Source organism: Pseudophryne corroboree, chromosome 6 (assembly GCF_028390025.1).
Source record: "Pseudophryne corroboree isolate aPseCor3 chromosome 6, aPseCor3.hap2, whole genome shotgun sequence".
In the NCBI taxonomy this organism is placed as follows: Eukaryota; Metazoa; Chordata; class Amphibia; order Anura; family Myobatrachidae; genus Pseudophryne; species Pseudophryne corroboree.
In genome coordinates, this window is record NC_086449.1 from 622,447,250 (window position 1) to 622,475,212 (window position 27,963).

Genomic DNA, 27,963 nt, shown 5'->3' on the forward strand with positions numbered 1-27,963 from the left:
CTACCCGTGGTTTTTTTTTTCTTTCTTCTTTATACATACTACTATAGTAGCTTACTGTAGCAGTCTGCGGTGCTGCTGAGCTGACAGTGTCCAGCAGGTCCGTCATCAGTCATTACATAATAAATATATATACCTGTCCGGCTGCAGTACTAGTGATATTATATATACATATATATTGATTTCATCTCATTATCATCCAGTCTATATTAGCAGCAGACACAGTACGGTAGTCCACGGCTGTAGCTACCTCTGTGTCGGCACTCGGCAGTCCATCCATAAGTATACTAGTATCCATCCATCTCCATTGTTTACCTGAGGTGCCTTTTAGTTGTGCCTATTAAAATATGGAGAACAAAAATGTTGAGGTTCCAAAATTAGGGAAAGATCAAGATCCACTTCCACCTCGTGCTGAAGCTGCTGCCACTAGTCATGGCCGAGACGATGAAATGCCAGCAACGTCGTCTGCCAAGGCCGATGCCCAATGTCATAGTACAGAGCATGTAAAATCCAAAACACCAAATATCGGTAAAAAAAGGACTCCAAAACCTAAAATAAAATTGTCGGAGGAGAAGCGTAGACTTGCCAATATGCCATTTACCACACGGAGTGGCAAGGAACGGCTGAGGCCCTGGCCTATGTTCATGGCTAGTGGTTCAGCTTCACATGAGGATGGAAGCACTCAGCCTCTCGCTAGAAAAATGAAAAGACTCAAGATGGCAAAAGCAGTAGCACCGCAAAGAACTGTGCGTTCTTCGAAATCCCAAATCCACAAGGAGAGTCCGACTCCAATTGTGTCGGTTGCGATGCCTGACCTTCCCAACACTGGACGTGAAGAGCATGCGCCTTCCACCATTTGCACGCCCCCTGCAAGTGCTGGAAGGAGCACCCGCAGTCCAGTTCATGATAGTCAGATTGAAGATGTCAGTGTTGAAGTACACCAGGATGAGGAGGATATGGGTGTTGCTAGCGCTGGGGAGGAAATTGACCAGGAGGATTCTGATGGTGAGGTGGTTTGTTTAAGTCAGGCACCCGGGGAGACACCTGTTGTCCGTGGGAGGAATATGGCCATTGACATGCCTGGTGAAAATACCAAAAAAATCAGCTCTTCGGTGTGGAAGTATTTCAACAGAAATGCGGACAACAGGTGTCAAGCCGTGTGTTGCCTTTGTCAAGCTGTAATAAGTAGGGGTAAGGACGTTAACCACCTCGGAACATCCTCCCTTATACGTCACCTGCAGCGCATTCATAATAAGTCAGTGACAATTTCAAAAACTTTGGGTGACAGCGGAAGCAGTCCACTGACCAGTAAATCCCTTCCTCTTGTAACCAAGCTCACGCAAACCACCCCACCAACTCCCTCAGTGTCAATTTCCTCCTTACCCATGAATGCCAATAGTCCTGCAGGCCATGTCACTGGCAATTCTGACGAGTCCTCTCCTGCCTGGGATTCCTCCGATGCATCCTTGAGTGTAATGCCTACTGCTGCTGGTGCTGCTGTTGTTGCTGCTGGGAGTCGATCGTCATCCCAGAGGGGAAGTCGTAAGCCCACTTGTACTACTTCCAGTAAGCAATTGACTGTCCAACAGTCCTTTGCGAGGAAGATGAAATATCACAGCAGTCATCCTGCTGCAAAGCGGATAACTGAGGCCTTGACAACTATGTTGGTGTTAGACGTGCGTCCGGTATCCGCCGTTAGTTCACAGGGAACTAGACAATTTCTTGAGGTAGTGTGCCCCCGTTACCAAATACCATCTAGGTTCCACTTCTCTAGGCAGGCGATACCGAGAATGTACACGGACGTCAGAAAAAGACTCACCAGTGTCCTAAAAAATGCAGTTGTACCCAATGTCCACTTAACCACGGACATGTGGACAAGTGGAGCAGGGCAGGGTCAGGACTATATGACTGTGACAGCCCACTGGGTAGATGTATGGACTCCCGCCGCAAGAACAGCAGCGGCGGCACCAGTAGCAGCATCTCGCAAACGCCAACTCTTTCCTAGGCAGGCTACGCTTTGTATCACCGCTTTCCAGAATACGCACACAGCTGAAAACCTCTTACGGCAACTGAGGAAGATCATCGCGGAATGGCTTACCCCAATTGGACTCTCCTGTGGATTTGTGGCATCGGACAACGCCAGCAATATTGTGTGTGCATTAAATATGGGCAAATTCCAGCACGTCCCATGTTTTGCACATACCTTGAATTTGGTGGTGCAGAATTTTTTAAAAAACGACAGGGGTGTGCAAGAGATGCTGTCGGTGGCCAGAAGAATTGCGGGACACTTTCGGCGTACAGGCACCACGTACAGAAGACTGGAGCACCACCAAAAACAACTGAACCTGCCCTGCCATCATCTGAAGCAAGAAGTGGTAACGAGGTGGAATTCAACCCTCTATATGCTTCAGAGGTTGGAGGAGCAGCAAAAGGCAATTCAAGCCTATACAATTCAGCACGATATAGGAGGTGGAATGCACCTGTCTCAAGCGCAGTGGAGAATGATTTCAACATTGTGCAAGGTTCTGATGCCCTTTGAACTTGCCACACGTGAAGTCAGTTCAGACACTGCCAGCCTGAGTCAGGTCATTCCCCTCATCAGGCTTTTGCAGAAGAAGCTGGAGACATTGAAGGAGGAGCTAACACTGAGCGATTCCGCTAGGCATGTGGGACTTGTGGATGGAGCCCTTAATTCGCTTAACAAGGATTCACGGGTGGTCAATCTGTTGAAATCAGAGCACTACATTTTGGCCACCATGCTCGATCCTAGATTTAAAGCCTACCTTGGATCTCTCTTTCCGGCAGACACAAGTCTGCTGGGGTTCAAAGACCTGCTGGTGAGAAAATTGTCAAGTCAAGCGGAACGCGACCTGTCAACATCTCCTCCTTCACATTCTCCCGCAACTGGGGGTGCGAGGAAAAGGCTCAGAATTCCGAGCCCACCCGCTGGCGGTGATGCAGGGCAGTCTGGAGCGACTGATGCCGACATCTGGTCCGGACTGAAGGACCTGACAACGATTACGGACATGTCGTCTACTGTCACTGCATATGATTCTCTCACCATTGAAAGAATGGTGGAGGATTATATGAGTGACCGCATCCAAGTAGGCACGTCACACAGTCCGTACTTATACTGGCAGGAAAAAGAGGCAATTTGGAGGCCCTTGCACAAACTGGCTTTATTCTACCTAAGTTGCCCTCCCACAAGTGTGTACTCCGAAAGAGTGTTTAGTGCCGCCGCTCACCTTGTCAGCAATCGGCGTACGAGGTTACATCCAGAAAATGTGGAGAAGATGATGTTCATTAAAATGAATTATAATCAATTCCTCCGTGGAGACATTGACCAGCAGCAATTGCCTCCACAAAGTACACAGGGAGCTGAGATGGTGGATTCCAGTGGGGACGAATTAATAATCTGTGAGGAGGGGGATGTACACGGTGATATATCGGAGGATGATGATGAGGTGGACATCTTGCCTCTGTAGAGCCAGTTTGTGCAAGGAGAGATTAATTGCTTCTTTTTTGGTGGGGGTCCAAACCAACCCGTCATTTCAGTCACAGTCGTGTGGCAGACCCTGTCACTGAAATGATGGGTTGGTTAAAGTGTGCATGTCCTGTTTATACAACATAAGGGTGGGTGGGAGGGCCCAAGGACAATTCCATCTTGCACCTCTTTTTTCTTTAATTTTTCTTTGCGTCATGTGCTGTTTGGGGAGTATTTTTTGGAAGGGCCATCCTGCGTGACACTGCAGTGCCACTCCTAGATGGGCCCGGTGTTTGTGTCGGCCACTAGGGTCGCTTATCTTACTCACACAGCTACCTCATTGCGCCTCTTTTTTTCTTTGCGTCATGTGCTGTTTGGGGAGTATTTTTTGGAAGGGCCATCCTGCGTGACACTGCAGTGCCACTCCTAGATGGGCCCGGTGTTTGTGTCGGCCACTAGGGTCGCTTATCTTACTCACACAGCTACCTCATTGCGCCTCTTTTTTTCTTTGCGTCATGTGCTGTTTGGGGAGGGTTTTTTGGAAGGGACATCCTGCGTGACACTGCAGTGCCACTCCTAGATGGGCCCGGTGTTTGTGTCGGCCACTAGGGTCGCTTATCTTACTCACACAGCTACCTCATTGCGCCTCTTTTTTTCTTTGCGTCATGTGCTGTTTGGGGAGGGTTTTTTGGAAGGGACATCCTGCGTGACACTGCAGTGCCACTCCTAGATGGGCCCGGTGTTTGTGTCGGCCACTAGGGTCGCTTATCTTACTCACACAGCTACCTCATTGCGCCTCTTTTTTTCTTTGCGTCATGTGCTGTTTGGGGAGGGTTTTTTGGAAGGGCCATCCTGCGTGACACTGCAGTGCCACTCCTAGATGGGCCCGGTGTTTGTGTCGGCCACTAGGGTCGCTTATCTTACTCACACAGCTACCTCATTGCGCCTTTTTTCTTTGCGTCATGTGCTGTTTGGGGAGGGTTTTTTGGAAGGGACATCCTGCGTGACACTGCAGTGCCACTCCTAGATGGGCCCGGTGTTTGTGTCGGCCACTAGGGTCGCTTATCTTACTCACACAGCTACCTCATTGCGCCTCTTTTTTTCTTTGCGTCATGTGCTGTTTGGGGAGGGTTTTTTGGAAGGGACATCCTGCGTGACACTGCAGTGCCACTCCTAGATGGGCCCGGTGTTTGTGTCGGCCACTAGGGTCGCTTATCTTACTCACACAGCTACCTCATTGCGCCTCTTTTTTTCTTTGCGTCATGTGCTGTTTGGGGAGGGTTTTTTGGAAGGGACATCCTGCGTGACACTGCAGTGCCACTCCTAGATGGGCCAGGTGTTTGTGTCGGCCACTAGGGTCGCTTGGCTTAGTCATCCAGCGACCTCGGTGCAAATTTTAGGACTAAAAATAATATTGTGAGGTGTGAGGTATTCAGAATAGACTGAAAATGAGTGGAAATTATGGTTTTTGAGGTTAATAATACTTTGGGATCAAAATGACCCCCAAATTCTATGATTTAAGCTGTTTTTTAGTGTTTTTTGAAAAAAACACCCGAATCCAAAACACACCCGAATCCGACAAAAAAAATTCGGTGAGGTTTTGCCAAAACGCGGTCGAACCCAAAACACGGCCGCGGAACCGAACCCAAAACCAAAACACAAAACCCGAAAAATTTCAAGTGCACATCTCTACTGTATATTGTGTGTACACCTTCACATTCCTCGTACGCAAGTTAATTTTTTTTTGTTGGCTTTATGGTTTCTAGTTTGTTTTGTAGTGACATTGGATGTTTTAGAGTGTTCATTAACTATTAAATTGTCTAGCCCTAAAAAATGACTATGATAAAAGTACAAAGCATCCTCTTGGCATCTCCAGAGACCACCATTAGAGAGAGAAATAATTGGGAACAAACGCCTGCCACATAAATGTTAATTTATTATTTAATAAGTATGCTACCACATGTTTCTATTAATGAAATACTGGGAACGCTGTCACTCTTACCACATTGATGCTTACTGTTTCGTTTTATGTAGCTTTAATGTTTACCATTGGGCTGCACTTTCCTCAGCTCTGAAATCAGACACATGGCAAGTTATGTTTTAGACAATAAAATTTTCATTTTACATTCTATCTTAAAGTGTAAGCCAAAATACAAATCGTTAAGATCTAGTCCTGATAGCAGACAATCGTGCGATTGGAACGCTCCCATAATACTGTGGAGGTAGTATATTTCACAGATGAATGCAGTCTTTATATTGCTGCCAGTCCAGGCAGTGCACTCCTACTTTAAGATGCAGCTATATAACGACATGAGGCTGCAGGCAGAGTGTGTTTATATAGGCCACAGAAATCCCAGCATTCATTCTTCTAATGAAGTGATGACATCAGAACTACATTTGTTCAGATAACGGTTATGGAAGATGATACATACATTAGCATCACTTGTGTTTTATGTAACTTAGACATAGTCCCACTCTCACTAGCAGGTGGACATCATTATATTGTGTTGTAGGATGGGGAGAGCGTGACAGGCAGCAGAAGGAAGTCTCCCTTAATTAACTTAAAGGGAAGGATACAACTGTACAATACACATTAGTTGGTTCACTGAAGCATTGGGTGCAAGTAAATGCCCTAACCTTCTCTGTGTGTGACCCAGGAATTGTAATGAGCATGAAGGGGAAGTGGATGAGAGCATGGTAGAACATGCAATACACTTCAGCAACAAAACACTGTTATTACAGCCATCCATCTCTCACAGTACAGCTAAGAGGTACATGCTAAAGAACTGATGTTATGGCTGTGAAAGTGGCTAAATTGCATTGCTTATCAAATTGTAAAGCACTGTTAATTGCTGACTGGAACATCTTTTTTATGATAGCAGGAAAATTTAGTTTTGACCCCTTCTGTTAAAAAAAAAACAAAAAAAAAACCTGTTGTAGTATAAATGAGGACCTGGGCCTGTTGGAAGGGCCCGGCGAGGGCCTGGATCCCGTTACACGTTCCCCCACACACACTCTCCCCCTCCCCAACACCACCCTCCCTACCCGCATTGCAGAGGTACTTTCTGCAGGGCGAGAGAGGACTGGCTGCTGCAGCAGCCTCATTCCCCAGCACAGCATACAGCACATGTGTGCTGCGCTGTGTGCTACACTGGAAGAGAGAGGCAGAGCAGTCAGTCCACTCTCCCCTTCCATGATGTGCAGGGGGAGCAATCGTGATTGCCCCTGCCCGCTGCCACTTCCTCCTCCTCTGCTGCTGCCACCACTGCCCCCCCCCCTTCCTGCGCGGCTGTAGTCTCGTGGCATCTCTCATTAGCCACGCCCCCTCCCATTACTGGGGCCCAGCAAGGTTGTCTGTGCCCCTTTCAACTACAACATCTATGGAGAGGGCGTCACACGGTACTGTTATCAGGAACGCCACCTGCCTCTGATTGTAGTGGGACTTACCGTATAATGGCAGCAGTGACAGCAAATAATTACCCAGTTTGGGGCTGATTCTCTTAAGAGCAATGCAAGAAAAGAGCAAGTAACTGCACCTAGACAATCCATACTGCAATGCATTTCTTTTTTATCATGCAGGTACATAGAGGCTGCGTTTGCATGTAGCCCACATATAGTATGCTGGACAGCTTTATTTTTACACTACAATTCAGTTTTCTGTTTGGACACGTCCCTCTCACATCTAAATCTCTCTGCCCCACCTGCAGTGCTGCATGGTTTTACCTATGATCTTCTTATTGAAATTTAAGGACCACTTTTAGATAAGCTGAAGTACTAGGTATCATGTTATGTGACGGATTATTAACATTTTAAGTTTGACATACTTTATAGCAGAGTTTCTCAAACTCTGCCATTACAGTCCAGGTTTTAAGCACACTCATGCTTGAGCACAGGTGACTTAATTAGTACCTCAGTCAATTTGATTAAACCATCAGGAATCAAGCATGGATAGCCTCAAAATCTGGACTGTAATGGTGGAGTTTGTTAAACTTTCCTTTATATCATAACTATTTGATCACAAGACCATTGATTAGCTAGAAATGATACATTTCTTACAGAAGGGTTTTTACAGATTACTCCCACCGGATTACCAATATTAGCACAAGAATAGGTCACCTGTTGGAGTAGTCAGGGATGAGGGTCACCTTCTGTAAAGATGGAAACACATTAAGAACCATAAATATGGAAGATAAATTTAAGCACTGGAGTTTCAAAGTCATTGAGGTACACCTTCTATTTCTTCTAGGTTTCATGTGAATCAAACATTACTGTTCATATTTCTGTTTTATACTATACTGTCTTATGCTGCCATCAGATATGTGACCCTGGAATTTGCAAGCCGGCAAATTCCCAGGTCTCTGCTCCATGACCCTAGTCAGGAGCATGGTTGTGGACCTGGGACTTAGGGGTACATTTACTATGCATTGATAAAAACGGTTCCGGTATGAATGGTCGACCATGTTATGGTCGACAGTCATTAGGTCGACCACTATTGGTCGACATTGACATGGTCGACATGGACACGTGGTCGACACATGAAAGGTCGACATATGAAAAGGTCGACATGAGTTTTTTTACTTTTTTGGTGTCGTTTTTTGCGTAAAGTGACTGGGAACCCCAATTAGTGCACCGCGTCCCCTCGCATGCTTCGGGCATGGTGCCTTCGCTCCGCTACCACTTCGCTCGGCACACTTTACCGTTCCAATCGTAGTCCATGTGGATCGTAAAGTATGGAAAAGTTCCCCAAAAGAAAATAAAGTAAAAAAACTCATGTCGACCTTTTCATGTGTCGACCTTTCGTGTGTCGACCATTTTCATGTGTCGACCATGTGTCCATGTCGACCATGTCAATGTCGACCAATCGTGGTCGACCTAATGACTGTCGACCATAACATGGTCGACCATGTGAGCGGATACCGATAAAAATAGAGTAGTGAGCCAGTGGAGAAATTTCCCCATCAACCAATCAGCAGCTCTGTATCATTTTATAGTATGCAAATTATAGATATTACTTCAGTGCTGATTGGTTGCCATGGGCACTTCTCCACTGGCTCACTTCTCCGCTCTTATCACTACTTAGTAAATGTACCCCATAGTCCCGGGTTGTTACCTTTCACACATGCAGAATTCCCGGGATAAAGCTGCATTTGTGAAAGGGGGTTTTAGAACAATTTGTGAATTAAGTGCCCTATCGTTCCCAGACGTCCTGAAGTGAACTCCCACTAGGTTGAACAAAGCTGAATTAAGACCATTGTAATTAGCAAGGGTTCTATGTGTTGCATTCAATTGCTGTGGAAAAAGTGGATTTATTTACTAGTAATTTTTTGTATATTTGTTTTCACCTTATAAATCCATTGCCCTGTGAAGAGAAAAGATCATTCACCCAGCAAAAGAAGAGTTCAGTTGCAACGCTCTTGACATTTGTGATTGATTTATATTTTTTTCTCTCCACCTTCCCGAGTTCAGCGACTTTAAGTCAATTTCTGTTCAGCTGACGGGCAACGCTCAATCGAGACAGTTCATCAGAGTTGAAAATGAAAAGTAACATTGACTTTTATGGATGAATTGTCAGACAGTGGGGAAATTTAATAACTTTAGACTTTAATAAAAATGCAGAATGAGATTGACAAAAGAGAAGTCGTCTCCGTACAAAACAAACAAGGTCTTCCTGTTAGATGGAATACGAAATGTGAAATCATCGCCTGTCCCTTTCACTTCATTTCCCTAGTGGCCTTAGCAGGAATAAGGCATTGGAGTAGTACCAGACTGACACATCAGAAGTGGATCAAGGATTTTAAGTTAACTAGAACTAGGAAATGCATGGTGAGCTACTTCTACTAGGGATATTCTTTCAGCTTCCGCAATGCCTCATAAAACATGCTGTAATGCCAAATAATAGGGCATATTATAATTCACAACTTACTTCAGGTGACATAGGGTTAGAAGGAAAACTACTCTGATGAATTAGTGAATTAATGACGATAAGTTTAGTATGTAACGCAAGGTAACAAATCCTGATTGTCAGCACACCTCTATTCACCTGGAAAATCAATCTATAGTTACATTGTTCTCGAAGAACTTCATTTTTAAAGAATGCCAGCCATGTAGATGTTGCATAAAGCGAGAGTCGCACACACAAGCCAGCAGTGTACAAAGTAGGTGCACGCTCATAATGTAGCATTCACATAAGCCAAGTACATGCTCATAAACTATCAAAAGGACCAGCACACACTATAGCAAAAAATATAATGGGAAAACCTAGTTATAAAAAGGGAGTGCAGCAGTGTTAGGGCCAGATGTACTAAGCAGTGATAAAAGTGGAGAAGTGAGCCAGTGGAGAAGTTGCCCATGGCAACCAATCAGCTGCTCTGTATACTTTTATAGTATGCAAATTATAAATGTTATGTCAATGCGGATTGGTTGCCAAGGGCAACTTCTCCACTGAATCGCTTCTCCACTTTTATCACTGCTTAGTACATGCCCCCCTAAGTAACAAAATCACCCCTTTTTTTTTTCCACCTGGTCCCCCTGGTTGTCCTTCCACAATGCTCCTCTTGCCATGACTTTCCGGCTATACTCCAATGTTCTCCTGAAGGGCTCTTTAATCAGTCGCGTGTTTGTTCTATTGTGTATGATCAACCATTTATCTTGTTTGGATGTAATACTTGCAATGCTCCAATGATGTTACATTGTTCTATTTCATATGTTGCACCACATTTATATCTTGATGTACTTTATTATCCCCCCCCCCCTCCCTTCTTCATTTGCACTGTTGAATATCTACCTGTCAAAATAAATAAATATATGTATGGCGACAACGTGACAGAGTAAACAATTATTTAACTGCTGGTTGGAAACCTTCTTTTATAGAATTTTGACAAATACTGCCAGTTTTACCTAAAGGAACAAAAGCTGATGCCATTTGAGCATGCCTTAAATCTGCCAATTTGTGGCGCAATTTTAAAACTTTGAAGCTTACAACTAACATGCGAGCAATAATTTATGGCGATCACAGCTCAGGTCTTTTTTGCTTGTAACTTGCTAAAGCTAGGAAAGGGAAAGTGCCTGTAGACTCTGACAATAGAGTGGTAATATCTTCAATAAGCATTAATACATTTAGTAGAAAAAGTATTTACTAACTTTAGTTATCACTATAAAGACTTCACTGTGCTGTATGAAAGAGCAATATTGGCACCAGGGCCGGTTCTAGACCTTGTGACGCCAAGGGCGAAAGTTTACTCTGGCGCATTGTAGTCCAGTAGTTGTACTTGTGCCCCCTAGTAGCGGCACTTACAAAAACAAAACAATACTCACCAGCCCCGCTCCACTGCTGCCCTCCGTCTCTGGCCGCCCGCTCCTAGCGCCGCACAGACACTAGAAGTCAATTATGACCTCTAGCATCTGACAATGGTGTTGGCTGCAGCAAGCACCCACATAGCCCACGGCGCCTGCTGCAGCCGGAGTGCTGGGTGCAGGTGGGCAGCGGGTGCCTGCGGGATGACTGCGGCCGCAGCGCCCTGGACACTCGTGTGGCTTGCCCGTGCCTAGATCCGCTCCTGGTTGGCACAAAAAAATGTGACCATTACTGTAATTTTATCAACTACTGCAAAATATTCCAGGGGATCCACATATTTACAAACCAATGGACACTATTATCGATCAAAATGATGTCATCAACTATCCAAGAGTTTCTAAATTCTTTGGAACCTCCAGGACTGCCACCCCACCAACTGCAACTTAAAATAGGAGCTCCTATAATGCTTCTGTGAAATTTAGATCTCCCTAATCTCTGCAATAGTACAAGGCTAATTATAAAAGCTTTACAATGTCATGTCATTGAAGCACGAATACAAACTGGTTGTGCCAAAGGAGAAGACACGTTTATTCCTAGAATACCACTAATAACCTCAGAGATACTATTTCAATTTAATCGCTTGCAATTTCCAGTAAGATTAAGTTTTGCAATGTATCAATAAATCCCAGGGACAAACAGTTGTTGTGCTTCAACTACAAGAGGACTGCTTCTCTCATGGTCAACTGTATGTAGGATGCTCTAGAGCAGGCATTCCCAACCACGGTCCTCAAGGCACACCAACAGTGCAGGTTTTAGTGATATCCAGGCTTCAGCACAGGTGACTTAATTAGTAGCTCAGTTATTTTGATTGAACCATCAGTGCTGCAGCCTGGATATCACTAAAACCTGCACTGTTAGTGTGCCTTGAGGACCGCGGTTGGGAATGCCTGCTCTAGAGTATGCATATCAAACTCAATCCCAACTGGGCTGAATAATCAAGGTATAAAGGTATGTGGGCCGCAAGAAAAAGAAATTCTTATATACAGTTATGAAAGGGCTGCGGTGGTAGGTGGGCTCCTGGTCTCTATATTTGTTTGCAGTGGTGTGCGTCGTCTATTCCTTGCAGCCAGTGTGATGTTACTGCTCACAACTGCAGGTGACCCTGCTTGTTTTCAATAAAGTTAATACATTAAAATTAAAAAAGCGCAGCATAGTGTAGTGCGTAGAATTTGTTACCACACACTGTGAATCTGCATTGAAGATTTTGCATTAGGCATGATTATGTGATTGTAATTCCACAATTGAGGCCCTTCTAACTAAACATATTCACCAAAGCCCAACATCTGCATTAGAAATACGGATGTTACGGCAGCAGCTGATTAACCATTTTTCTTATTCTTAGCTTTGCTCCCCAAATTGAAGCTACGAGTAATGTGGCTCTCCGGTACCTCCACAGGAGGTGGTGATAGTAGGGTCTTGAAAAGGCTGACTCTGGGAGAGATTTATCATACAACGGAGAGAAAGTACCAAAACAATCGGCTTCTAACTCAAGCATAGTTATCCGTAAATCCTGGACTTTAATAGTGGAGTTTGGTAACCTCTGTCTTACTGTTCTTTTTCAAATCCAGCCTGAAAAATGACAAGAGCTCATTGGTTGATACGCTCTCTCTCCCTTCAGCATAGCAGGGCTGCGATCGCTTGTGCAGCCCTGCTAAGCTAAAAAGTTTCCTGCAAAACAAGACCAGGGTAAGAGTTAGTTACCCTGTGAGACGGATCCAGCGATGAAGGTCCCGGGATTGACGTCAGACATCCGCCCTCCAAACGCCTGGATCCGCCTACGTTCACCTCGCCACGCCTTGAAAACGCCTCCTGCCTGTCAGTCTTCATGCAGTCGCCGCTGCGATCACTTTTTGCGCTGGCAGCGTTGCTGCCTGGCGACCACAGTCACCGGGCAAGGCATTGTGGGTGCCGTGCAGCCGCAGTCCCGACCCGTTCACACTGCAGTGAAGAACCGCTGTGTGCGAATGGGTCGGAATGACCCCCAATGTCATTACCACATCATTTATCTATCTCTGAAGATTAGTTTATCACATAAAACAGTCTATAGCATTATATATAACTTAAAATTTGGGGCGTAGTGTAGGTGTGACCACATAGGGGGTAATTCCAAGTTGATCGCAGCAGGAATTTTGTTAGCAGTTGGGCAAAACCATGTGCACTGCAGGGGAGGCAGATATAACATGTGCAGAGAGAGTTAGATTTGGGTGGGTTATTTTGTTTCTGTGCAGGGTAAATACTGGCTGCTTTATTTTTACACTGCAATTTATATTGCAGATTGAACACACCACACCCAAATCTAACTCTCTCTGCACATGTTATATCTGCCTCCCCTGCAGTACACATGGTTTTGCCCAACTGCTAACAAAATTCCTGCTGCGATCAACTCAGAATTACCCCCATATTACGAGAAATTGATGTTTGGTGATATTGGCGCTACAGTATACCTTACAGAAAGTATTGATACTACTGTATGTGGCTACTTTACAATTCTGGGAATGTCTTCGTCATTAGGATGGGTGGTATTCAGTATACCGGTTGTTGGGATCCCGGTGCACAGTATACTGGCGCCGGAATCCTGATAACTGGCATACTGACACCTTTTCTCCCTCTTGGGGGTCCACGATCCACCTGGAGGGAGAATATATAGCGTGGCGCGCCACCGTGCCCGCAAGGGACTCATTTGCGCTTGCCCTGCTGTTGGCAAGCCGGCGGTCGGGATCCTGGCGCCGGTATGCTGGCTGCCGGGGTCCCGGCCACCGGCAACTCATACTACACCCATTAGGATAGTCCCTATACTCAAACGTGAATTCAGTCAGAAGTTCAACACACAATTTGGCCGTCTTTTACTCTGTATTTCAAATACAGGTTGAGTATCCCTTATCCAAAATGCTTGGGACCAGAAGTATTTTGGATATCGGATTTTTCCGTATTTTGGAATAATTGCATACCATAATGAGATATCATGGCGATGGGACCTAAATCTAAGCACAGAATGCATTTGTTACATATACACCTTATACACACAGCCTGAAGGTCATTTTAGCCAATATTTTTAATAACTTTGTGCATTAAACAAAGTGTGTGTACATTCACACAATTCATTTATGTTTCCTATACACCGTATACACACAGCCTGAAGGTAATTTAATACAATATTTTTAATAACTTTGTGTATTAAACAAAGTTTGTGTACATTGAGCCAAACAAAGGTTTCACTATCTCACTCTCAGTGAAAAAATTCCGTATTTCGGAATATTCCGTATTTCGGAATATTTGGATATGGGATACTCAACCTGTATATGGATTTAAAATTGCCTTTTTGTAGTGCAAAGTGTAAAGTGCATTTAAAGCCTCAATACTTTTCTTCAGTATATTACCAAAGGTTAGTGCAGCTGATCAATTTCTGCTTGTTTGTGTTGTGATATTTTTACACAGCATAGAATTGTAAATTGGATTTTTATTACTACCTTTTTTCACAGCAGGTGGTGCGTTAATGATTAATTATTTTCGCGCATTAGAGCAATCATCACCATTTTATTAATATAGATTTTTTTCTTCTTTTTTGTATATTTTTGTAAATCCTTTTTTTTTTCTGAAATGAGAGAAAATCTGTTGTGTGAGGAGTGTCAGGCTGCTCCACAGTAGAGAGGGTGTGGTTGAGCGTGTGATTTATTGTGGACCGTATAATCACTAGCTGAGGTACATTTTATGAAGGGAAAAGCTGTAGAGGAAGATTTAGGGAGAAATGTAAGAGCCTAAGAGGTTCAGGCATCTGTGTGATTCTGGTAAGTATGCCTGATTTTATATAGATAAATACAGATACAGTAGATATATACAGGTACAACACTGATAATCCGGCACTGTGCCGAATCCCCGTCTGCCAGTTTTGCCTCATTACCAGTGATACCGGCAGCATCCTGACTCACCCTCCCCCCCCCCACACACACACACACACCCCTGCAGCCTAATTCTACCCGGCAGCCCTCCCGCCCGCAACTTAACTTCCCCCCCACCCCCTCCAGCACCTAAACCAGCCGCAGCCCAATTCGCCAATGCAGTCTAACTAAGCACACCGGCAGCCTAACATAAGCCCTCCCGCATCCTAACTCCCACCAGCACCTGATGTGACAGGATTAATAGAGGTGCCGAATAATAGGTGTTGTATCTGTATTATATATAGATGACAGTTAAGTATATTCTTTTCTGCAATGTATTGAGTTTTGTCTTGAAATGGACAATGAAGTGAAAGAGGTGAATTTATCAATGACACTGATATCTACCCTTTTACAGCAATTAGTACAAGTATTGATTCGCCTTATGTTTTATAATCACTGCAACTCATTTTAGATCTTTTAATAATCCCATGAACAAATTAATATACTAAGTAAACATAAGAATACAGCCAGCTAAGCATAGTAGCACATACATGACTACAATAACGCATGATAGCAATGGGATATGAGTCATGCACAAGCAATTTCAGCTAGCACAGGTATGAAACATAAGTAATGACTGGGACATAGTTGGTAGATGGACAGGCGTGACATATTACAGAGGACCCCTCCCGCGGGAGCTGACATATAGAGGATGACGTCACCATCATGCACTTCCTGTTTTGCCCATGAAACTTACACACCACTACCTCCATGAACTGTCCTTAGCTAGTTTTCTCAGCTTTGATCTTGTATACAATTAGAACTAGTAACAAGAAAAGAAAAATGGAAATCACAGGATGCACAAAGTTGAGACTGAAAAATAGCGGGTAAAAGAGTATGCTGTGTTGAATAACAGTCTTTAAGATGTGTATATATAAGAGAGTGCTGCATATAATTTTAATACAATAATGATTTTTAATGAAGCTTTTCTATTCAGAGTAAACACGTCTCCGTAGGATTATGTTATGAGTGTACACAGACCTGACCTTTGCACAGTGCACCCCATGCTGTCAGAGGAAGTTGAGTGATTGGTCATTATTAGGGATGATAGAACTAAGCAAATGCCAGTTTCCATAGTAACCATACTAAGGCCCTGAATGGACTTACAAGTGGAAGACCTCATGTGGTTGTTTGCAGTCAGGTGATCTGGACATCCCTTCAGTTGGCCTCAGTATCATTTTTTTTTAATTTTGAAGACTTATTGCACACCTGGCTGTTTCTGTATTCAGAATTACACTGGTGGATATTCAGGACAATCATGATTGTATTGTAGGTGCTTATCCGATGCAGAGATGCACATACCCCTCATCCTTTTAGTTGAAAGTTAATTAAATAATAAAAATGCTGGTAATTGTCAATAAGGGTTGGTAGGGGGAGACAGGCGTTTAGGATCCAGAATGCCGGCGGGTGGGGGGCGAGCACAACGAAGCCCCTTGCGGGTTTGCTGCGCTCGCCACAGGTTCTATTCCCACTCTATGCATGTCATGGACACCCACAAGTGGGAATAGTCCCTGTTCGTCGGCATGCCGACTGTCTGGCTGTCCAGTACTTGGGATTCCGGTATCGGTATAGTGACCATAACTACATCCCGTCAATAAGGGTTTGTGTTCTGAACGTTGCTATAGCCCGTTATACAGTGTGCTTACATAGCGATGCTGAAAAGCCGATCTGCTGGGACTATAAGCAGCATAGCACTATGTGCCCTGAGGATGGACCATACTTTGTACTCTCTCCCCACTGATCAATCTAAATGAGCTCGGGATTGTCCTGTGTTTGTCATAGCTACTTTGTTATGTAGTGTCACTCTACCTGCTTTCTGACTAGTGGGCTGTATATCATCCACACCCATCCTGTCCCTTTGTTCTGTACAAAGTTCCATAAAAGAAAATGTATTTAACATACGTGAAATGTATGATGTCACATTGATAACAATTCATGCACTTGGCAAGCAAATGTAAATCCACCTCATAAATGAGAGAGCCCCTATTTTCTTGGCATACATCTATGTGAGTCTGGAGACACTAATATGGTGAGACAAGGCCAGCACCGTATACAGTACAGTAGCTTGAGAAGTGATTATTCATGTGAGAATGCCACGGTACAGACATTGGGGTAAATGTACTAAGATGGGAGTTCTATTTAAGATGGGATGTTGCCCATAGGAACCAATCAGATTCCAGGTATTATCTCCTAGAAGGTGCTAGATAAATGAGAAGTAGAATCTGATTGGTTGCTATGGGCAATATCCCATCTTAATTAGAACTCCCATCCTAGTAACTTTACCCAATTGAAGGTATAGGTTATAAAGTTTATCTTGCAAGTAGTAAAAAAATAAGGAAAGACCTATTTCCACACCAGGTCTAACTGGCTTTGGTTTTAGGAAATCACAGGCTTAAATAGAAATTCACAATTTCCTGCAGGCATCAATTAGTTTACCTTTATCGATCGACCTCTTCATAAACCTATGATCGGAAACACTAGCGGCATCGCTTTGAGTTGTAGAGAAAAATCAGATTTATTTTTCAGACGTTGTCTCACTTGATCATGTACAGTGCACAATTTGTATTAGAATTTACTGATGACTTTATGCGCTATTGAACATTCAGGTGCATAAATGATTGAACACACTGCTTCAATCAATTTCTAGATCTTTATATCATGCATCAAAAGAGTTTTTTTTATACACAAACAATTCATATAATTTTAAAATTGATTAATGAACGGCATCCAATGCTATACATAAAAATGAATGGTCACATGACTGTTGTCGTGTCTATTCTAAACACGACAATATAAAAAAAGTCCTAATTTATATTATTACAACATGAAGATTGAAGCTTTGTATTATAATTGTAATTCAGAATGATACAATGTGTTTTATAGTGTAAACAGTTAGCAAGATCTAATTAATTTTTATGTATAGCATTGGATGACGTTCATTAATCAATTTTTAAATGATATGAATTGTTTGTGTATAAAAAACATCTTTTGATGCATGATATAAAGATATAGAAATTTATTGAATTATTGTATTGTTTCTCAGTATAGGTGTTATCAGCCGATACTTAATATAGCTGTGTGTGCACAGACACAGCTGGACTTAATTGCTGCTTGATGTGTTTTAGGATATATTACCTAAATACAAGCATTTTAAGAAAAGTGCTTATATACTAGCATCTGAATAGGTTGGATAAAAATAAACAATTTGTATTAGGCTGTGCAATTAATATTATTTTTAGCCATTACTAAATTCTGTTGCATTTAAGGTGGACTGTCTGTAAAATAAAATGTATTTTTATTTTAGTGTTTGAAGAACCAGAGGATCCCAGCAATAGGTCGTTTTTCTCCGAGATCATCTCTTCTATCTCAGATGTAAAGTTTAATCACAGTGGGCGGTATATCATGACCAGAGACTACCTTACTGTCAAAGTCTGGGACCTCAATATGGAGAACCGGCCGATAGAGACGTACCAGGTAATAGATCCTGTGCAGTGTTGATACCTGGAGAAAGATGGAGGAGACTAAGTGGGAGATGTACTAAGCAGTGATAACAAGTGGAGAAGTTGCCTATGGCAACCAATCAGCTGCTCTGTAAACTTTTATAGTATGCAAATTATAAATGTTACGTCAATGTTGATTGGTTGCCATGTGAAACTTCTCCACTTTTATCACTGCTTAGTACATCTCCCCCTTAGTACAGTACAGACACAGATAGGAAATCCTCATGTTTATAAAAGACCAGTGCGGATTTTTAAAATATTAAAATCACCTTTTCAGATGATTTCAAGCCGTTTTCATGGTTTATTGGGGTGTCAAAAAATTGTTAAAGGAGGTGGTCATGTCCATTATCTCATTGTCTCAAAATGATTTCTAATTATTTATTTTTCTTTTTGAAGGGAATTTTCAATGTTGTAGTTAAAACATACAGCAAATCTAGTAACGACTGAAGCATTACCGTTCCCTTTTTTTATAGTGACCCATATTGTCAGTATTTCCACATTTAATGGTATTTACTGTAAAGCGGTAGATTTAATGAGACTTCGAAAAATAAAAAGTGGAGTTGTTGCCCATAGCAACCAATCAGATTTTAAGTATCCTTTATTTTGTACATTCTTGAAAATGATAGCTAGAATGAGATTGGTTGCAAGACTTCCACTTGTCCTGTTTAGAAGTCTTAATGAATCTACCCCGAGTCAGGATTGTGAAAGGGATTTTGTTCATGTGCAGGGATATACTATAAGTTATTCATTAGATAAGACGCTCTCCTCTGCTGTGCAGTCAGCGTGCCGGGGATTTATTGCACTGCACTGAAAGACATCTAGTGTATGGATGTGTCTGGTCTCCACCTCACTCCAGGCATAGAATACATGCGTGTAATCGTTGTTGTGATACGCAGTTCCCAATTTGTGTGTCTTGTCACTTTTTCAAATCACTACAGCTAGATTCATCATTACATAAAAGAGAGATATTGAGAACTAGTGTCCTATTTACTGAAGTGAGTTTTGGGTAGTGGATTATGCCAGAGCAAATATCAGGCTATTTTAGAATCCATGCCACTTCTGAATCACCATTTAGTTGTTGTCCATATATGTTTTTTTTTTTTTTTACATGTATTTATATTCTTTCTATTTATTTCAATTGTGGACATTGCACAAGCATTTAGGTTATGTTCCTGTACAAGCAGTGAGCGTCTTAGCGTGGCAATTGCTTTGTACTGTGCATTAGTGATGGTGCCCCGTCTTCTCTCTGTTCCAGGTCCATGATTACCTCCGCAGCAAGCTCTGCTCTCTTTACGAGAATGACTGCATTTTTGACAAATTTGAATGTGTATGGAATGGATCAGACAGGTGAGGAACTATTGATTTCACAATGATGTCTGCACCTTACCACTTAGATGATGTGTTGTACCTTAATAACCTTTCTCTAATGTCCTAGTGGATGCTGGGGACTCCGTAAGGACCATGGGGAATAGACGGGCTCCGCAGGAGACAGGGCACTCTAAGAAAGAATTTGATTACTGGTGTGCTCTGGCTCCTCCCTCTATGTCCCTCCTCCAGACCTCAGTTAGAATCTGTGCCCGGACGAGCTGGGTGCACCTTAGTGAGCTCTCCTGAGCTTGCTAAATAGAAAGTATTCTGTTAGGATTTTTTATTTTCAGAGAGATCTGCTGGCAACAGACTCTCTGCTACGTGGGACTGAGGGGAGAGAAACAGCCCTACTAACTGCGGATAGGTCATGCTTCTTAGGCTACTGGACACCATTAGCTCCAGAGGGATCGAACACAGGAACGCACCCTTGGTCGTCCGATCCCGGAGCCGCGCCGCCGTCCCCCTCGCAGAGCCAGAAGCCGGCGTGAGAAGCAAGAAGACCTTCAGTGTCTCTCAATGCTCACTATCCAAAATAATAAACACTGATGTCGACACGGAGGTTGACTCCAGTGTCGACTACGATAATGCAAAGTTACAGCCAAAATGGCAGAAAAATATTCAATATATGATTATTGTAATAAAAGATGATTTGCATATCACTGATGACTCATCTGTCCCTGACACAAGGGTACACATGTTTAAGGGGAAGAAAGCTGAGGTAAATTTGCCTCCTCACATGATGAAAAAGAGCGGGAATCTCCAGACAAGAGACTGCAGTTTCCCACAAAGAATTCTCAGGCAGTATCCTTTCCCCACTAGGGCCAGGATACGATGGGAATCTTCCCCTAGGGTGTCACGTTTGCCCAAAAGGTAGCCCTGTCGTAACAGCTATTCTCAGGGATCCTGCAGATAGCGTGCGCATTCTGGTACACTACTCAGACCGGCGATTGTGTCGGCATGGGTTTATAGCGATGTGGCAGCGTGGACAGGTACCTTATCAGCAGAGATTGAGACCCTAGTATGTAGATATATATAGATATATGTATATATATAGATATATATATATATATATATATTAAAGATGCTGTCTTAAGAGATATATATATATATATAACTAACATGCCCAAAGAGACATGAGTATACTGGGTCCCAGAGACAAAGCTATGTCGATTTCTGCTTGACGTGTCCTGTAGAATATGCAATGGACAGATGATGCCGACTTAAGAGGCATATGGAAGGCTGAGGATTGTGTGGAGAAGGGTTCTCGGACCTGGTCTCCACAGCTATAGCTGGTAATTCTGATAATTTGCCTTATATTCCTGCACAGCCTAGGAAAGCACGACATTATCAAATGCAGCCTTTAGAACAAAGAAACAAGAAAGTCCGAGGTGCGTCCTTTCTTGCCAGAGGCGGGGGCAGAGGAAAGAAGCTGCACAACACAGCTAGGTCCCAGGAACAGAAGTCCTCCCCGGCCTCTACAAAAATCCACCGCATGTCGCTGGGGCTCCACAGGCGGAGCTAGGCCCGGTGGGGGCACGCCTGCGTAAGTTCAGCCACAAGTGGGTTCACTCCCTGTTAGATCCCTGGGCAATAGATATTGTGTCTCAGGGATGCAAGCTGGACTTTGAGAAGATGCCCCCTCACCGACGGCCCTGCTGGCTTCCCCCCACGAGAGGGAAACCGTGTTAACTGCAATTCACAAATTGTATCTTCAGCAGGTGGTGGTCAAGGTTCCCCTCCTTCAACAAGGAAAGGGTTATTATTCGACCATGTTTGTGGTACCGAAACCGGACGGTTCGGTCAGACCTATATTGAATTTAAAATCCCTGAACATATACCTGAAAAGGTTCAAGTTCAAGATGGAATCGCTCAGAGCGGTCATCGCAAGCCTGGAAGGGGGGGGGGGATTTTATGGTGTCTCTGGACATAAAGGATGCATACCTTCATGTCCCCATTTATCCACCTCATCAGGCGTACCTCAGATTTGTGGTACAGGATTGTCATTACCCATTCCAGACGTTGCCGTTTGGTCTCTCCACGGCACCAAGAATATTTACCAAGGTAATGGCGGAAATGATGGTGCTCCTGCGAAAGCAGGGGGTCACAATTATCCCATACTTGGACGATCTCCTCATCAAGGCGAGGTCCAGAGAGCAGTTGCTGATCAGCGTAGCGCACACTCGGGAAGGGTTGCAACAGCACGGCTGGATTCTAAATATTCCAAAGTCGCAGCTGATTCCTACGACGCGTCTGCCCTTCCTGTGCATGATTCTGGACACAGACCAGAAGAAGGTTTTTCTCCCGATGGAGAAGGCGCAGGAACTCATGACACTGGTCAGAGACCTCTTAAAACCAAAACAGGTGTCGGTGCATCGCTGCACGCGAATCCTGGGAAAGATGGTGGCATCGTACGAGGCCATTCCCTTCGGCAGGTTCCATGCGAGGACCTTTCAATGGGATCTGTTGGACAAGTGGTCCGGATCACATCTACAGATGATCACCCTATCCCCCAGGGCCAGGGTGTCTCTTATGTGGTGGCTGCAGAGTGCTCACCTTCTCGAGGGCCGCAGGTTCGGCATTCAGGACTGGGTCCTGGTGACCACGGATGCAAGCCTCCGAGGGTGGGGGGCAGTCACACAGGGAAGAAATTTCCAGGGTCTGTGGTCAAGTCAGGAGACTTGCCTTCACATCAATATCCTGGAACTAAGGGCCATATACAATGCCCTAAGTCAAGCGGAGACCCTGCTTCGCGACCAATCGGTGCTGATTCAGTCAGACAACATCACCGCAGTGGCTCCTGTAAACCGCCAAGGCGGCACAAGGAGCAGGGTGGTGATGGCGGAAGCCACCAGAATTCTTTGCTGGGCGGAGAATCACGTAAGAGCACTATCAGCGGTGTTCATTCCGGGAGTGGACAACTGGGAAGCAGACTTCCTCAGCAGGCACGACCTCCACCCGGGAGAGTGGGGACTTCATCAAGAAGTCTTCACGCAGATTGCAAGGCGGTGGGAACTGCCACAGGTGGACATGATGGCATCCCGCCTCAACAAAAAGCTACAGAGATATTGCGCCAGGTCAAGAGACCCTCAGGCAATAGCTGTAGACGCACTAGTGACACCGTGGGTGTTCCAGTCAGTTTATGTATTTCCTCCTCTTCCTCTCATACCAAAGGTGCTGAGAATCATAAGAAAAAGAGGAGTGAGAACAATACTCATTGTTCCGGATTGGCCAAGAAGGACTTGGTATCTGGATCGGCAAGAAATGCTCACAGAGGACCCATGGCCTCTGCCTCTAAGACAGGACTTGTTGCAACAGGGGCCCTGTCTGTTCCAAGATTTACCGCGGCTGCGTTTGACGGCATGGCGGTTGAACGCCGGATCCTAGCAGGAAAAGGCATTCCGGATGAGGTCATTCCTACGCTGATAAAGTCTAGGAAGGACGTGACGGCCAAACATTATCACCGTATATGGCGAAAATAGGGGGCTTGGGTGAGGCCAGGAATGCCCCTACGGAGGAATTCCAGCTGGGCCGTTTCCTTCACTTCCTACAGTCGGGAGTGACTTTGGGCCTGAAATTGGGTTCCATTAAGGTCCAGATTTCGGCTCTATCCATTTTCTTTCAAAAAGAACTGGCTTTTCTTCCTGAAGTCCAGACGTTTGTAAAGGGAGTGCTGCATATTCAGCCCCCTTTTGTGCCTCCAGTGGCACCTTGGGATCTTAACGTGGTGTTGAGTTTCCTGAAGTCACACTGAGCCACTCAAAACCGCAGAGTTAAAATTTCTCACGTGGAAGGTGGTCATGCTATTAGCCTTGGCTTCAGCTAGGCGTGTGTCAGAATTAGCGGCTTTGTCACATAAAAGCCCCTATCTGGTTTTCCATATGGACAGGGCAGAATTGCGGACCCGTCCACAATTTCTGCCAAAAGTGGTGTCATCCTTTCATATGAACCAACCTATTGTGGTGCCTGTGGCTACTCGTGACTTGGAGGATTCCGAGTTACTAGATGTGGTCAGGGCTTTGAAGGTTTATGTAGCCAGAACGGCTAGAGTCAGGAAAACTGAGTCGCTGTTTATCCTGTATGCATCCAACAAGCTGGGTGCTCCTGCTTCAAAGCAAACTATTGCTCGCTGGATCTGTAACACAATTTAGCATGCTCTTCTGCGGCTGGATTGCCGCTTCCAAAATCAGTAAAAGCCCACTCCACAAGGAAGGTGGGCTCTTCTTGGGCGGCTGCCCGAGGGGTCTCGGCATTACAACTTTGCCGAGCAGCTACTTGGTCGGGTTCAAACACTTTTGCAAAGTTCTACAAGTTTGACACCCTGGCTGAGGAGGACCTTGTGTTTGCTCATTCGGTGCTGCAGAGTCATCCGCACTCTCCCGCCCGTTTGGGAGCTTTGATATAATCCCCATGGTCCTTACGGAGTCCCCAGCATCCACTAGGACGTTAGAGAAAATAAGATTTTACTTACCGGTAAATCTATTTCTCGTAGTCCGTAGTGGATGCTGGGCGCCCGTCCCAAGTGCGGACTTCTTCTGCAATATTTGTATATAGTTATTGCTTAAATAAGGGTTATGTTTGGTTGCATCAGGGTTGATCTGATGCTCCGTTGTTGTTCATACTGTTAACTGGGTAAGTTTATCACAAGTTATACGGTGTGATTGGTGTGACTGGTATGAGTCTTGCCCTGGATTCCAAATCCTTTCCTTGTACTGTCAGCTCTTCCGGGCACAGTTTCTCTAACTGAGGTCTGGAGGAGGGACATAGAGGGAGGAGCCAGAGCACACCAGTATCCAAATTCTTTCTTAGAGTGCCCTGTCTCCTGCGGAGCCCGTCTATTCCTCATGGTCCTTACGGAGTCCCCAGCATCCACTACGGACTACGAGAAATAGATTTACCGGTAAGTAAAATCTTATTTTCACATGAACACAGTGCAGCTATTGGAGGAATGCTCTCTGTGTAACACAGATGTAATCACAGTTGGCAGTTTAGCTGGAAAGATAATGCATTGTATGTCCGAATGAATCTGGTCACAGCGGGCGTTATTTTCTGTTTTAGTCTAGATAAACAGTTCTTTAGGTTACAACCTTGTAGCAGATCAGATTACAAACAATATACATGTGAAGGCATAATTGTCTTACAAATGCATTTGCAGAATATAGTGAATATCTATTATACTAAGTGACCTGCACAGTGAGAGCCGGATGGTGGCGCACTCTTACCTTCCGCATGCCATCTGCTCGCAGCTGCCACCAACACCAGTGATGTGAAGGAAACGCCATAGTGGCCAGCATCACCTGTATATTTGCCCCCTAAACCTACATAATACTTCATTTATTCCACACCACAGGTGTTCATGCACCTAACAAGAAGCACACACTGCACCTCTGTGAGGCATGCATGATGACATGTAACAGGCTGAAATAAACAAAAACAATGGACAGCTTGGTTACACTGAAGAGACTGTCTTCCCACGGCTACTGTAATTGTCGGCGCTGCAGGAGCCCCACGCACTAATCCCCAGAGGCAGGATTGTTTTTTGGGTTTTTATTTTTTTGCCGCCTCAGGAGCTGTAAGGAATACTCCACGTTAAATGCACCCTCTGTGTTTATTGCATTGGGAAACCCATTAGAGTCCACATGAAAGTGTGTTTCCGCGCATTACCAGAGGTTTTACCACACAGGAAAAAGCTAAATAATTGAATAGCTCCAGGCATTAACCACTTGCCTGGCATGGTCGCATCGGATGCGACCATGCCTGCAAGTGGTTTATCTGACCTGGTTGCACAGGATGCGACCAGTCAGATAAACAGTGTTAGCAGTGTCAGGGAAGGGAAGCTGCCCTCCGCTGCTGCTGTCAGAGGGACCGGAAGGTCCCTCTGCCTTCCAGCCCCCAGTCCCCAGTGTTGCCGTGCTGCTGATCATTGCTGATCAGTCAGCACAGCAGGATCCCCCCCCCCGCCCCCCCCCTCCAGCGGCTGCAGACGATAACAGCCACTGGTAAGTGTAAATTATCGCCTCCAAGCCCTCCCATGTGTACCTGGCAGCTGTCCGGGCTCTAAAAACTAAAGTGACAATGTTACCGATGGTCGCGATGTTCCCGACTGATGATCCGAAAAACTATTTAAAAAAAAAAAAACTTTTTTTTTTTTTTTCTTTTTCTTTTTTACTAAAATCAGTTTGTATAGGATTAAATTCATGTTCTTCACCTAAATCACTCATTAAAAAACCCAACAACTTCTGAGCCTTTTTTTGGGAAAAAAATAGTCAAGTGGTTAAACCCAGAGCTTTCCCCACGTGGTAAAATTCGCACTTAATTGAATATGCCCCACAGAGTTTAAACTACAGCTGGTCGCAAAACATAATTTAACAATAAAATGACACTAACCACAAATGCAGTTTACAACCTTCCCCTTTATTTTCTGCACGTAATAAAAGGCTACTAGTAGGGTATCCTCTGTGTAGAATGACTGTAATGAAAACCCATTGACAGATACTGTACATACATATCAGCATCCTTATTTGAGCATCTCCAACCTAACTGCACAGGTCACTGGGCATGTTGACAAGTTCACAGAACTATTGCTAACTTTGAAATGTTCTGTCTTCCAGTGTCATAATGACTGGCTCGTACAACAACTTCTTCAGAATGTTTGACCGCAACACGAAACGCGATGTCACGTTGGAAGCCTCCAGGGAGAACAGCAAGCCTAGAGCAATTCTCAAGCCACGCAAAGTCTGTGTAGGGGGCAAACGCAGAAAAGATGAAATAAGCGTGGACAGCCTGGACTTTAGCAAAAAAATTCTCCACACTGCTTGGCACCCGTCGGAAAACATCATAGCAGTGGCAGCCACAAATAACCTGTATATATTTCAGGACAAGGTTAACTAGAACGCTATTACAAAATCTAGGTACCATGAGTTTTAAGCCTTTTTTTATTTTATTTTTTCTCTTCCCATTTTCTAATACTTTTGTTTTTTGTTTCCATTTTCCAAGTTCTTCCTCAGCCGAAATATAGATGAAATAAACAGGCTTACCAAACCACTCATTACAATCGGAACTGCTGATATTCAAACTTATTAATTATTATTATTATTATTATTATTATTATTTTTGTGTGTTCTATTTTTGTGTTGGCGACCTTTCTTGCGACAGGTTTCTGAAACACGCTCTATAGCAGTGTGTTATTGGCCTATCATGTAGCATGAAGGGTTTTAAACAGCATTAAACTTTGCAGAAAAGAGATGTTGGGCATATATAATAATACTTTTTAATTGGTAATTCAATTTTTAATAAAATATGATCATTACAAAAATGTGTTTTAATTCTCTTTATCCTTAAATGATGTAAGTGCCAATTGCATAAGGTTCTACATGTGTCCACAACCACCCAAACACATACTGGTATATTTGGAATGAGTTTGGCTGTGTTGATTGAAATGAAAGGGATCTATCTATAATAAATATGTTAATGCGTTAACAACTTTACAATATGTAAATTAACCGTAGAGTTGACTCCATAGATATACAGGTAATCTGATGTTCTATGCTAATGTTTCCCAACCTCAATCCTGCACTTCACACTGACAGTCCAGATTTCCAGGATATCCATACTTGAGCACATATGCTTAAATCAAAATAACAGAGGTACTACTTAAGTCACCTGTGCTCAAGTATCGCTAGCCCTAAAACCTGGACCATTTGCATGCCTTGAGGACTGAGGTTGTGAAACACTGTTCTATGGAACTGAAGCTACTCAGCTAGTGGGGCTTTCTCTATGGCTCAGTGACTGTGGGGATGATGTTTCAGTGTATGAGTGCAGAAGTGGACCAGTGCAGAAGTTGCCCATAGCAACCAATTAGCTTAGAGGTAGCATTTACAGTATAAAGTACATTCTATGAAATGTAGAAGCTGGTTGCTATGGGCAGCTTCACCCTTTTCACTGCTTGATACATCGCCGCCTGTGTTCTGTGTCGGAGAGGAAGCCTATTCACTACAATTGTCTGCTTTTTTGTAATTCTCTTCTAGCTTGCAAAACACAGGGTCAGTAAATATATGTTTTTAGTAGTTAGTCCGGACTACAAATCAGGCAATGCCGAAAAAGCTGCCACTCCAAAATATAGTGACACACATTCTTTGCTGGTATTTTTATCTCCTATGGCTAAAAACAAACTGGTCAATAAACAGAATTTACTGCCACTTTGATGGCATTTTATTCAAAGATTCCTATCGGAATGTCTGGAGGAAGCTGGTATATGCCTATTGCCGGAGACTGGGATGCTTACACGATTTATGTCCTGAATTCTGCATGTTTTCTAGTATATTATAG

The 27,963-nt window shown here is 43.9% G+C and overlaps 1 protein-coding gene across 5 annotated transcripts in view; it reads left to right on the forward strand.

The window, feature by feature from the left end:
• The window catches only part of PPP2R2B (protein phosphatase 2 regulatory subunit Bbeta), a 521,527-nt gene extending 494,577 nt beyond the window's left edge, over positions 1–26,950 (forward strand). For all 5 annotated transcript variants that reach the window (XM_063928100.1, XM_063928101.1, XM_063928104.1 and 2 more), the window contains exons 7-9: positions 18,075–18,244; positions 19,526–19,617; positions 26,247–26,950. In XM_063928100.1, the coding sequence (XP_063784170.1) occupies positions 18,075–18,244; positions 19,526–19,617; positions 26,247–26,526 (542 nt within the window). In that variant the 3' untranslated portion in view covers positions 26,527–26,950. The remainder of the gene's footprint in view (positions 1–18,074; positions 18,245–19,525; positions 19,618–26,246) is intronic.
• The last annotated feature ends 1,013 nt before the right edge of the window (positions 26,951–27,963 follow it).